We start from the raw sequence: 14,128 nt of genomic DNA, 5'->3' as shown, positions 1-14,128 counted from the left end.
AGAGGCACTTGACTTCTTTCTCTCTCTCTTATAGGCTAACTGCACATTTTCACTGTCAAAAGCCACATTAAAAGATAAGTAAAGGACCACAATTGCCTGGTTAATCTCTAGCACAACCACTGAATCAGAGCATGCTCTTTGGGCCCCCAAGCTCTGGCTCAACACTGTAAGTGGATGTGGGTACACAAGCCCTAGGGGTTTGGGAAAAGGGAGAGCTCAAACAATGTTCTCTCGTCAGCACTTTAAACAAAAAAATCCATTCAGTGAGAATGGCACCATGTTCCTTTTGCCCTTTCTCCCTAGGAACTAAATTAAACAGATTACAGACAGTGGCAAGAGCTGGCCTCAGAACAGCCTTCCCCTTATTTGTTATTTTTAGCAATTTAGTCCGACAACGCCTGACAACTAAACATGCCTAGAATAGCTAAAGGGAGGGGGATTATCAGATACTACCAGCAAAAAAACACACTAGTCATCACTTCCTCCAACCCTAAGAAAGAATCATTTTCCATGTCTTTACAGCATCACACAGTTTGAGCCTTTAGAGTGACATATAAAAACAGAGTATGTATAAAACACCAGTGGAAACTGATAAGGTTTCCTGGCCTGGAGTACTGTTCCACCCTTACATGTGTTTTCCTAAAAACAAAAGCAGAAGCAATTGAACTAAACTATTTTATACAAAAGTGAGGAGTACAATGCCTCTGTGCCCATTCTGGAAAAAGTTCCTCACAAGATGATTATGTACCAAAAAGAATGATTATGCACCCAAAAGAATGGCTTTGGGGTATATAATCAGTGATGGAATTCAAATATTTTTATTTTGCTGGTGGCAGGTGAGAGATCTGTTTGAAAATAAGACAAAGTGAGACTGAAGAGACTCATCCAATTAATCATAATCAGCAACAATAGCATCATCCCCATTTTATAAAAGAAATAACAGCAAAAATTATTTGAAAAATGAATAAACAGGTAAAATAAAAATGGTAAAGCCCTAAGAAAGTAACACAACTACATCAGATTAACTGAAATTCATAAAATATATTGTATAAAAATTAGATACATGTTACAAAATGCCCTTGTGCATGAAGGAATCTAATCATTATGAACATTTTTTGAACACAGACATACATGCTAATATTCTAAGTGCCAAGTATTTTATAAAACAGTATAGGATAAAGCACTACAAATGAATAAAACGCTATCTTTCTAGGCGTGTTGACTTATGTATGTGAAGTTAGTAAGCTGTCAGCACAGTTCTACCCAAAAGTGTGCATCTCTAAAACAGATGATGCCTAATAGATACTACCTTTAAGCCATCATATGTACACCTCTATGACTTAAGTGACTACAAAAGGTATCAAAGGAGATGCCATCATCTTATATTACATTTTAGATGGCAAAGTTGTAGGCAGACAACTAGTTTTATTTTTGCTTCAAAAACAAGATTCCAATAAAACATTTCAAGTAAGGTCATGATCTAAACAGAAAGGAAACTGTGTCTGTTTGTTTGTGGTTTTTACTTTTTTATTTTGTTTCTTTCTGTCTTTTCATTTTAAGGGAGCATTTTTGTTCCTGAAGTGGTTATTGGGGGGGGGGGGGGGAATCAAAGCTACAATGATAAAACTTGACACAGTGACTACAGTGACCCTAAGATCTTTGAATTCAATTCTCTGATTTTATAGATGAGGAAACTGAAGTTTAGAGAACAACAACCTAGAACTAGAATCAACCTAATTCTAGAACCAAGAACTCTAACATAGGCTTGTAAGTCAGAAATTTAGGGTAATAAATGCTCTACAGTAAATCTAACAGACTTGGAGACCTCTGTTGGTTCAAAACCCAGTTCTTTGAATTCCGTTCATTTGATCTGACATATGTACCATGCTCATTCATAAAGGTATGGCCTTCCCCACTTTGAGTACAAACAATCTTGCTTTTTCTGGCCAGTATCTATAACTTCAGGTTAGAGGACATTTGTGATGTATGAAAACAGACTGATCAAAGGAAGAAACTAGGTTAAGGAAAAATACAAGAGCATCTGATTCATTCTTTTTTTTTTTTCTTCTTTGCATTCTTTTTTTTTTTTTCTTCTTTGCATGTGTGAGGTACTGGGTTTGATACTCGGCACCACATAACATAAATAAAGGTCCACTGACAACTAAAAATATTAAAAAAAAAAAAAAGAAAGAAATTACTCTCTAGAAGTCCGAAAATCACTTGAGGAACTTTCAAGCATGGGAGAGAGGAGGATAAGGACATATATTTATGGTTAGACACAGAGAAAAGTATATACTACATAAAGCATATAACAATGAAGGTTAAGGTCAATAACTCTGAAGCATTCAAAGGAATAGTCTGGTGTGGACACAGGCAAGTACTTCACAGAGGAAATAAGATACTCCAAATGTATACAAGAAGAAAAGAATAACTGAATCAAAATGAAAAAAAAAAACTGAACTCTTGGCTAACTGGAATACAAACCCAATTTCCTCAAGTCTTTTCCCTTCCTTAATCAAAATAAAGATGTACCGGGGCTGGGGATGTGGCTCAAGCGGTAGCGCGCTCGCCTGACATGCATGCGGCCCGGGTTCGATCCTCAGCACCACATACCAACAAAGATGTTGTGTCCGCCAAAAACCAAAATAAATAAATAAATAAATATTTAAAAAAAAATAAAGATGTACCATCAGGGAAGATATCATATCAAAGCTATGTGTATTATGTGCATATAAAATATGTGTAAAAATGTATTATACAAATTCATAAATAAAAGCTATCCAGTAAAAAGGCTCACTCTATCTGAACTGTAGAGTTCACATCTAAGTTCTCAAACCAAAAAATATTTCTCTTGAGGAAATAAAATATATCATAGATAGTTTACATTTGGGCAAATTTTAGAATGCAGATTACAACACATATGCAGACAAAGTCATTAATAATATTGATAAAAAGAATGATCAAGCAGAAAAAGAACACAAATGGCTTTTGGGGACATACACCTACTCTTCTCTGAAAACCACAGAGGATGATTCTGCAGCTACATTGAGCCCTAATATATCAGGACACAGAGATTATATACAGGTAACTATAAATTCTGGGGTTTCCAACCACCAAGCTCTTTTAGACTTAAGTCTTAAATAACTGAAAACTATTTTAAAGCAAACATCCATTTTTACAAATGTTGAGAATATAAATGAACTCTACAGATATAAGCATTCATATCTGAAATCCCAACAAATGTGACAATAAGAGAAACCACTTGACTCAAGACTCCCCAAGTCGAAAACAACACAGAAAAGAAAATATGCTAGCAACTTGCATTCACTTTTTTAAAATAAAAAAAAAGACAGGCTGGGGCTGTAGCTCAGTGGTAGAGCGCTTGCCTAGCATGTGTGAGGCACTAGGTTCAATCCTCAGCACCACATAAAGTAAAATAAAGACATTGTGTCCACCTATAACTAAAAAATAAATATATTAAAAAAAAAAGAAAGAAAAGGCACCTATAAGTACCTAGCTATTTAGCTACTACTACTGAGGGCAGAAAATTAGCAAGAGGATAGAGACATTTTATACTTTTTTTCCAAAACTCAAATGAGGATTAGGGGTGCTCTCTGAACAACAGCTCCCCAAACAAGAGGCTGAAATAATCTGTACACTCTGAGAACATCTCGATTTGTTAAGGATAAAAATGGACTGTCCGCCTGGCACTTATATATAATGGGCTACCAAAAAGAAATGAAAGTGAACAAATCACGATCTCAGATAACTATGTATTTCACAAACGTGTTGAGCAAAAGACAGAAGGCAAAAAAGAATATAGAGTAATGTTGTTTATAAAGTCCAAAAAAACACTAAATTTTATTGTTTTAAGGGACACATTGCAAGTAGTAAAATTTTTTTAAAAAGGAAATAATTATCACCAAAATTAAGGTATCAACAAAGTTAAGGTAGTGGTTAGCTGCAGAGCAGGTAGGCGGGATGGCAGTCGTCCAGGGAGTGGACAACAGGGGTGGACGGGGCAGATCAATTATTCAATTGCTCAGCCTGAAAATCATTACAGGTATTTGCTTTATAACTACTTATTCAGTTATACACATTATTTAATGCATATTTCTATAAATGCTCATTTTACTACAAAATAAATAAATGACTAAAATTTTAATGGATTCTAAACTTTGAGTTATGCAAGCGGTTGAACCATTCGGACACTTTGTATAAAAACATTACACCACTGGCTCTACTCTCACCTCCCCTCTTCACTGAAAACACAGATAAGAATCAGTGTGGGCTGGGGTTGTAGCTCAGTGGCACAGTGCTTGCCTCACACATGTGAGGCACTGGGTTCCATCCTCAGCACCACACAAAAATAAGTAAACAAAATAAAGACATTGTGTCCATCTACAACTAAAAAATATTAAAAAAAAAAAAAAAAAAAGAATCACTGCCTATCATATAGTCCACTGGATATCACATCCAAAGAGGGGTCCCATGATACACAAAATAGTACCAACTCAAAAATGAAGTACCCAGGGCAAAACTGGACATCTACCCAAGTGCAATCCATGCTATAGGGGGAAAAAAAAAAAAAACACCCTCAAGAGGCAGAATAAAATTTCCTCAATCATGGGAATTTCTCCAAAACATGTTCTCATCAGAATATCAGAACTAACCCAATTGCAGGGTGACACAGGCACTTCCCGTCCAGTTCTCTCATCACTTTTCTTCCCACTTAAGTTCAGGAACCACTTGGTGACCAAAACTGTCATTTTTGTGGGAGAGTCAGGACATTGCAAGTCACAGCTTTACATAATTTTTTTTAGATTTTACTGATACCCTGGGCTGGAGAACTATTTCAACAATCCAAGAATTCCAACACTCTGTATCAGAAGTGGCACTAAGCCAGGGACAGAAGGCCCTGAGTGAGTTTCCTTATTCTGTCATTGCTGAGCTTACTGGGAGGTGGAAGGGGTGGTAATCCTGCTGGAGATAGAGGAGAAGGATGGTGGTTACCAGTATATGCATGCACCTAAAATATAAGAGGCTTTTAGTTGAAGGCAGATTAGCCTTAACTAGTAATTTTTTGGTCCACATCTGAAACAAGACAGAGAACATAAATGACATATGGGAACAACTGTCTTAATGTGTTCACACATATCACTAAAAGCTTACTGCCTAGAATTCACAATAGTGGAAATTCTAGCTCATCTGAATGCTAAAGCTAAGTTTTCAAAACTGCAAAAGAGGACAATAAGTAATTGTTTCCTTCTTACATCCAAAAGAGTGAGCAAAAATATAAAATGCATTTTGCACTCTTCAGAAGACACCAATCTCCTCAATCAATAATTTAAACTTTAAAACTGAATTTTGTCAAAAAAGGATTTCTTCCTAATAATGTTATACATCTTTTTAAAAAACTACTTTACAAAGACTAATGAGACTCAAAAAAATCATAATTCTAAATCCTAAATAATTATGTTTTTGGAGAGTGTTTTTGTTTGTTTGGTTGGGTTGGGTTTTGCTATTCTAAGGTTTCAAACCAGAGCCTGTGTAGGCAAGCACTCTACCACTAAGCTACATCCTCAGCCCGTTTTTTTAAACTTTTGAGGCAGGGTCTCACTAAATTGCTCAGGCTGACCCTGAACTTATGATCCTCCTGCCTCAGCCTCCAGAATAGCTGAGATTACAGGCCTGAGCCACCAAGTCCAGTTATTTTTTAAAACTGTGCTTTTACACTTTTTTCTAATAACAACATATACTATATTAAATATTATACACCTGTTATCTGCTTTAAGAAGTTATATAGTATTTTTTTGGTACTGAGGTTTGAACCCAGAGGCACTTTACCACTGAGCTACATTTCCAGCACAATTTTTATTTTTTATTTTGAGACAGGGCCTCACAAAATTACTGATCTTCCTTCCTCAGCCTTCCAAATTGCTGGGATTATAGGTATGTACTATCACCCTGGCTTACTATCAGTATTTTTTAAAAATCAAGAACCTCCTCAAATAATGACATGGTTACTCTATCATCCCCAAAGCACTGTTTTGTATGTTCTCATGAACAGGACCAGCATCATTGTTCTACTAATCACTATTTTGATAACATGGTTGTAATTTCCTCCTAGAACTTGACCTATCATCTTTATAAAGGAAAAATTTAAATCTATAAAACATTATCATATTGTAATACTGTTTGAAAACGCTTCATTAAAATAATTATGTTTGGGCTGGGGTTGTGGTAGAGAGCTTGTCTAGCACGTTTAAGGCACTGGATTGGATCCTCAGCACCACATAAAAACAAATAAGTAAAATAAAGGAATTATGTCCACCTACAACTAAAAAAAAAATTTAATGATTATGGTTATTTTACATATACACATTCATAATTTTAGATGCATGCTAAGACAGTGATTGTCTTTATCTTCTAGTAAGGAATATCACTCTCTATCAAAAGGAACTCCATCCATGTCAGCCAACTTAGTGGCTATCAAAAACTAAACAAATTCTAAGTAAACTTTACATTCATTCATTTAAAAAATGGCATAAAATAAATGGGGAGTGGATCTGAAGACAACAAACAAAAAAACAGTAAGAACAGAGCTGAGTAAAAAGGAATCTAAAAAATACCATGAAGATGAGCTTTCAGGTCAGAGAAGCTGAACAACTATATCAAAGAAAAGGTCTGTCCACAGTGTCATTCATACAGACTGTTGGTAGAGGGTGATGAGGACTACTTAATGAAACAAGTTAACACTTTAATTAAAAATTAGACTTATGACCCAGACCAAAAAGAAACTTACTCTTTCAGAGATGAATACATGTAAAAGGAAACAGCCTGTCCTTTGTCTGCAAAGTTTTGTATAAATTGTGCTCCCCCACTTAATTGCAAGGTATAATGATGGTGATGATAATTATACAGGATTAAGATGAAATAAATTGTACTGGCAATAAACACTAAGGTACAAAAGAAAAGACTGTATTTAGAAGAGGAACAACAACTGGGAGGCTTTAGAAAAAAACATTTAGATTTCTAAAATCTACATCAAGCTTTCTAAGTAACACTGAAACTAGATTTTCAGCCTCTGCTGCTTTAGTGTTACAGCAGAACCCAGCCTCCTACCAGTGCCTCCCTTCTAGATTCTTGTCTCACAAATGAAGAGAATGAAATCCCTGGACGAGGAAGAGTGAGCCTCAGAGCAGGAGTTCTTTAAGGGAGAAGAAAAGAGAAAGAGTTCCTACAGAGTGAGAGGGAAACAAATAGAGGTTGCCATTTAAATGTACTAGTCTTGGGGGTTATACAGCTACAGAGTAGGGGCACTGATCAATATCTATGCTAATCAGGTCTTGGAAAAGTACCAGTGCTACTGGTCAAAATCTCTGGTAAATAGATATTAGAAAAGTACCAATGCTGTTGGTTCAGCCCATGACCTTCTAATTGGCTGTGCCCTTTTAGTCCTTGAAATTGAACTTTCCTATACCCTCTATTCAAGTCTACTCCTACCCACTTCTATTTTCCCCAATTTGAGACAAAGGCTTAGCTGGAATGTTTGGAATGCTTCTGGTTTATTTTCATGGAGTGGCCTTTACTTTGGGGGAATAAAAGCCTTAATAGGATTCCCTATCCTATCTTAGTAAATAGAAAATCATATTTGTGATTTACTTCAACTAGTCATAGTTTATATTCCCAAATTCCCAAACTGTGCTAAGAAGCTAAAAGAATAAATAGGGAGTAGAAGAAAGCAGCACATAATTTAAGAAATTAGAAAATGCTTCTTGAGAAAAGTAGCCCTATTCTAGAAACTGAAGGATTAGTACATGCAGCTGGTAAAGGCAGAAGAACATGTTCAGGTGGAAGGATCTTTAAAAAATCTACTAGAAACAAAGAAAGCACAAGAAATTCCAAAAGTTCAGAATATTTCAGAAGGCTGAGGAAATGAGGGAAGACAGAGAAAAAAAAAAAGAAGTCATTTCATAAAGAGTCCTGAAAATATATTAAAATGTTTGATTTTTACCATAGAACAACAATTAATTTTTACAAAAGGGAGTAATATTACCAAATTTACATCACAGAAGGGTCATTCTAACTTAAATGTGCTAAAAGGACTAAAAGAGGGAAGGCTAAAAGGAGGAAAACCAGTTAAAATGCAATGTAGGCTGGAAACAGCAATTCTGAAGGCTGAGGCAGGAGGATTGCAGGTTCGAGGCCTGCCTCAGTAATTTAGAGAGGCCCTGAGCAACTTAGCAAGACTCCGTCATAAAATTTAAAATAAATAAATAAACAAAAGGGGCTGGAAATGTAGCTCAGTGGTAGTGTACCCCTGGGTTCAATCCCTAGTCCACAAAATACAAAACAAAGGGCTGGGACATAGATAGTTTCCCTAGTGTGTGCAAGGACCTGAGATAAATCCCTGGTAAAACATACAATGCACGTGCGCGCGCGCACACACACACACACACACACACACACACACACACACACAGTAGCCAAGGAGAAAAGACAAATTAGTAACAATTAAACACCTCATAGCAACAATGGAAATCAGAGGTCAGTGAAATGTGGAATGCTATTTAAAACAGCTGAACGTTCCTAAAAACATAAAACACAAGTTTGAGTTCTGTATGCAGTAACGACTAACATTTGCACATCAGATAAAAGTCTCTAAATAGCACCGCTCACTAAACAGACTATGGAGAAATTTTTAATATCATCTAGGAGACCTCACACATCTTTCTGATCAACTAACTGAATAAGCAAAAGAAAATCAGAACAGAAAATCAGAACTCTCTAATTTCCTTAGGGTAAACAGTGTTAACAATTTTAAAGCCCATATATCATTTTCAATATCCTTACACAGATCTTTCTTTTCATAAAAAGAGAACTATATAAAATTACCATTTGAAAACTTTAATGCCCTTATTGCTACTTATGAATAAGAAAAATTTTCAGAATCATATATCTAGTTGCAAAGTATTTGTCTTGCCTACACATGAAAATACTTTGGTGGGGGATTTCCAGATATTTTGTTTCTTTTAAGTGAAAACACTACAGGATATAAAATTTACTGTGAACAGGTGAGCTGATAAAAATGATACGACTAGATACAACAATTACCTGGTTACCACAGGTCAACAGTTTTTTCTTCACTAGGTTTCACTGTTTGCTTCTTTTTGTTTTTACAATTCATCTTTCAAACTCAAATCTTTCATTGACTTTGTTTAAATGATCAGTTAGTCAAACTAAGAAACCTAAGATACTATACACTATCAGGCAATGCCAAGTCAGTGCCCTGAAAAATCCCCAGGAGACTATAGGAGGCGGCTCCCCAATTCAGCAGACGGCTGAGTCAGTTTCTAAACCAGTGCTTCAAATAATACAGAAATTAGATAAAGTGACCTATGAAATCATGACATATCCACCCCCACTTTGGGAAATCTTAATCCCTAAGAAATAATTACCAGTGGTCTGTCAAATCTAACTTTTACTGTATGCATGATGGACTTTTCACAAAAGCCCAAAACACCCCATCGAATCTTAATATGTATAAAGGAACTATAACAATAAACTCCAGGTCCCAAAGATTTACTAACTTACTCTTACCTCTCATCTTTCTCCCTAACTAAAACAAATAAAGCAAAATTTGTTTTCCTCACTTGTCTAGAACCTAAAGTAGGTTAAAGGAATTACGACACATAAGAGACATTATACCAGGAGTCTCTAACAACTGTTACCATTACCCACACTCCTAACCATCCTCCACAATCCACTACCTACATGGTTTTAAAATATGCATTGCTCTCTTGTTTACGGTTTTTAATAAATAGAAACATCCATTCAAAGGTAATAGAGAAAATACATTCAGATTAATAGCATCCTAGCTTCAAAACCGCCTACAGCTCCAAAGAAACTGTTTTGTTTGTTTTATGCACTGCCATGAATATGACCACTTCACGGCTCTAACATAAACAATAAAAATGTGACATGAACCTTGGCAGACATACATTTTCATTTAACATGACACAAAATAATTACTTTTTCATAAAAGCTGACTGCTATTGTCAATATTCACTCAAACCTTACCTCTAATTCTTTAATTTTTTCTTCTGCTATTTTCTGTTTCTCTAATAGCTGATTATGAATTACTTCCTTGGACTGAAGAATAAACCTACAAAACACAAAAAGTTGAAGATTAATCCACATGACCACTGTATTTGTCAAAATCAATAGCTATATACCACAAATATAAAACTAAGAAAACTTAAGAGGATAATTTCCCAGTTCAGAACAAATAAAATACACTGTTTTACTGTAATAAACTCAAAAACCACCACAGGTATTAAGCCTTCTTAGCTAAAAAGGAATAAAAGCTTAAAAGTACACTCTGCTTTCTAATTTAAGAAGGGACTCAGACTTTAAGTAGAATCATAGATACAAAAAAATAATAATAAAAAAATAAATACCACAAACTAACAAAAAAAGTCAACAAATGATAAAAAATCCCTATAACTTTTATTTTTACATTTATATAATTTAATTTTATCTGGATTTTTTTAAATAATATTTGTAAATTGAAGCTTCCCTTCATCTTTTTTCTTTTCTTTTTTCCTTGTAACAGCAGTAACTCATGACCTTTTAAAGTCACAATCAAGTACTGTGTTAGGATCAATGCATTAGTGTTATATGAGTTCCTCCCACAAAAATCACTGTATAAGCCCAGTATCTTTTATTATTATTTCCAGAGTGTATAATACCTTTGAAAAGCTCAAAATGCACAAGTGGAAAATTTCAACTTTTTCCAACATAGGCACATTATTCGCCACTGATGAGGGTGGAAATATGGGGAAGCTTCTTTAAAAATTAACACTGAATCTGTTTTGTGGCTTTATGTTCATAATTTTTGCTTCAGGGAAGGGAAGAACAAGCTCTTTTATTGCTCAAATAAATGAACTAAAGGAGTTTCCTTCAACTGGAACCAAGAGAAAACCCCAGTGCTCAAACCGCTTTCAGGATTATCTAAGTAAGCTAAAACAGATTTCAATTAAAGATTATAATTAATTAATCAGACTATTTCTTCTCTTTGCACATAGAATTTAGCAACAAAGAACTAAATAACACTTCTTAACAAAAAAGTCAACAAAGAAAACATATCAAGGTAGCAATATTCAATTTTCTCTGCTAGCTCCACAAAAACACCACCATCTAGTTAGGCTCTCAAGCAGAGGATATATGTGTTATCATAGATATAAGACAAGTAAAAAGAGAACAAAAAAAACACCTAGCTACTCCCTGACATTTTGGGAGGAAATTTCTTTTTCCTTACTCATAATTACACTTTGTCACATATATTAATACAATCTGGTGAACTACTCTTTTTCACTCTAGTAATTATTAAGTCACACTACCACTGTGACTTAATAATAGTCATCCTAGATAATTTAATCAATGATCAAGTCTTCAGCAGTAACTTGATCCTTTGTTTAAAAAAAAAAAAGTCAACTTGCTCATACATGTACTAGAAAGACTGACCATATTCATGAAAAACAATGATTAAATCTAGGTCTTTTCCTATAGAACACTTGGTGTCTACAATGTTCTTACTTACTGGGTCCAAGAATACTTTGGATACGACTATAGTGAATAGAATATTTTTTTCAGAACAGAATCATGCTAGTATTTGAGAAGAAGAGTTGTTTTGAACTGCATTAGGTCTTAGTGACACCAAGTAAAAGGCATTATAAAACAAGGCCCAAGAGTTGACAAATTTTATCATTGCATGCATAATTTCACCAAGTGTTTTAGCCATGAAAATAATTTTCAAAGTAAAATGCACATTTTTAAATAGCATTGATTGCTGGCCAATTAGTAGTATTCTCAAACAATAGGTCATCAGACATCAAATCTTTATTAGTGTCTGGGAAATTTTCAAAGCTAAGATTAGAGGTCAAGTCATTACTTATGTGGCCTTTAAAAAGAAACTATCTGCACAGATACTAAATCCCTTGAGCAGAAAATAAAATTACTAGAAAGCAAGAACACTAACAACAAAAACATTTTTCCATGGTCACACATCCCCGAGGTAGTTATATTGGACTGTGCCAACTTTAAAGGACTGAGGCTGACCAACCTACTACCATAAGCCTAAGGCATCTCAGCCATGAAATTTTAAACAAGGATGAGTACTGTGTAAACTCAACTGTTTACCTTAAAGAATAATTACATGGTCAATATTCACACATAAAAATTCATGAAAAATTTGGTTTAGTTTCCAATTCAAGAAAGTGCATAGATACATTATAGGAGATTGAAATGCCTAGATTTCTGGGAAAACAGTCTTTAGGAAACACATTATCTGCTGTTTAAAAAGGCAGTGAAGCAAATGTAGCTCAGGGTAAAGTACCACTGGGATTAAACCCCAGTACCACAAAAAAAAAAAAAAAAAAAAAAAAAAAAGCACTTCAGTCGTGTAGCTAATTCTTAATTCATTTTAATTCATTCATGCTTGTTATTGTACATCTTGTTTCAATACACCACAGCATACTTACTCATTTCACTCTTAATGGACATGTGGCTTATTGACAACCTGAGAATTTTTTTAAATGTCACTGTGAACATTGTACAGGAATGTGTGTGTGTGCTTTCACAATCACATCCCTGAGTTTGTTTAGGGTATGTGCTTGGGAGTGGAATTGCTGATTCAGGGTATCTGAATTGTCAACTTTACTAGAAAACATCAAAATGTTCTCTTATTTTCACCTCCAATCAAAATGTTCTCTTATTTTCACCTCCAACAGCCCTGTTCGGGATTCCTATTGCCCTCTATTTGCATCACTGGGGACAGGTTTGGTAATGCTGAATGACAGTCCCCTAATTTGCTATCCATTATAGCCAACTGTTGCATGATCACTGCTGGCTCAGGGCTGATGGACCAGGCTCCACCTTTAACACTACTTTTCTCCTAGGATTTTTTTACTTCTCCAGATAGATACTCATATAATCTACAAATACAGACTGTATTACTTCTTCCTTTCCAAAAAAACAAATAAAAATAAAAAATAAGGGGCTGGGGATGTGGCTCAAGCGGTAGCGCGCTCGCCTGGCATGCATGCGGCCCGGGTTCGATCCTCAGCACCACATACAAACAAAGATGTTGCGTCTGCCAAGAACTAAAAAATAAATAAATATTTAAAAAATAATAATAAAAAAAAATAAAATAAAAAGGCAGTGAAATATCAGATTCTATTGAGAGGATATATCATAATACAATTTTAAGTCTTATTATCATAGATAAATATTAGGTACACAATTTCTCCAAGTAAAGAATCTCATGGAGACCCTGATTGTTAATGAAAAGCCAAATGGAAGAAAAAGAATTCTGGAGCTCATAATGTGCCATAAAAGGAAAAATAAACCATGAAGACGGAAAGTATTCTAATATGACAAATGATACACAGATAATATGCTTATAATACTCAGGATTATAGAACCTAGATTAGAGTTACTACTTTGTAAAAGGTCTCTATTTTCGAGCTGGGGATGTGGCTCAAGCAGTAGCGCGCTCGCCTGGCACGCGTGCGGCCCGGGTTCGATCCTCAGCACCACATACAAACAAAGATGTTGTGACCGCCGAGAACTGAAAAATAAATATTAAAAAATTCTCTCTCTCTCTCTAAAAAAAAAATTTTTTAAAAAAAGGTGTCTATTTTCATCCCCATGGTACTCGCATAAAACACACATATAGACCAAAGGAACAGAACAGAAATCCCACAAATAAGCCTATATATATATATATATATATATATATATATATATATAGCCTACTGATTTGAGACAAAAGTGCCAAAAAAATATACACTGGAGAAAGGACAGCATCTTCAACCAACAGTACTGAGAAAACTGGATGTCCACATGCAGAAGACTGAAACTTGACCCCTTTCACCCTATACTAAAATCAACTCAAAACGATCAAAATCTAAATGTAAGACCTGAAAGTCAGAAACTACAAGAAGAAAACAACTTCAAGACATTGAAGGGGCTGGGGTATAGCTCAGTTGGTAGAGTGCTTGCTTCGCATGCACAAGGCCCTGAGTTCAATCCCCAGCACCACCAAAAAAAAAAAAAAAAAAAA

The 14,128-nt window shown here is 35.0% G+C and overlaps 1 protein-coding gene across 3 annotated transcripts in view; it reads right to left on the bottom strand.

The window, feature by feature from the left end:
- Positions 1-14,128, bottom strand: part of PFDN1 (prefoldin subunit 1) — a 66,240-nt gene that overhangs the window by 30,658 nt on the left and 21,454 nt on the right. For all 3 annotated transcript variants that reach the window (XR_014020680.1, XR_014020681.1, XM_081282537.1), the window contains exon 3: positions 10,084-10,168. Coding sequence is in view for 1 of the 3 variants with exons in the window: in XM_081282537.1 (XP_081138663.1) it covers positions 10,084-10,168 (85 nt within the window). In the remaining 2 variants the exon portion in view is untranslated. The remainder of the gene's footprint in view (positions 1-10,083; positions 10,169-14,128) is intronic.

This window comes from Spermophilus citellus, assembly GCF_964194105.1.
Source record: "Spermophilus citellus genome assembly, chromosome: 1".
Taxonomy (NCBI): Eukaryota; Metazoa; Chordata; class Mammalia; order Rodentia; family Sciuridae; genus Spermophilus; species Spermophilus citellus.
Note: the sequence above shows the minus strand (reverse complement) of the source record. Positions and strands in the feature narration are given on the sequence as shown.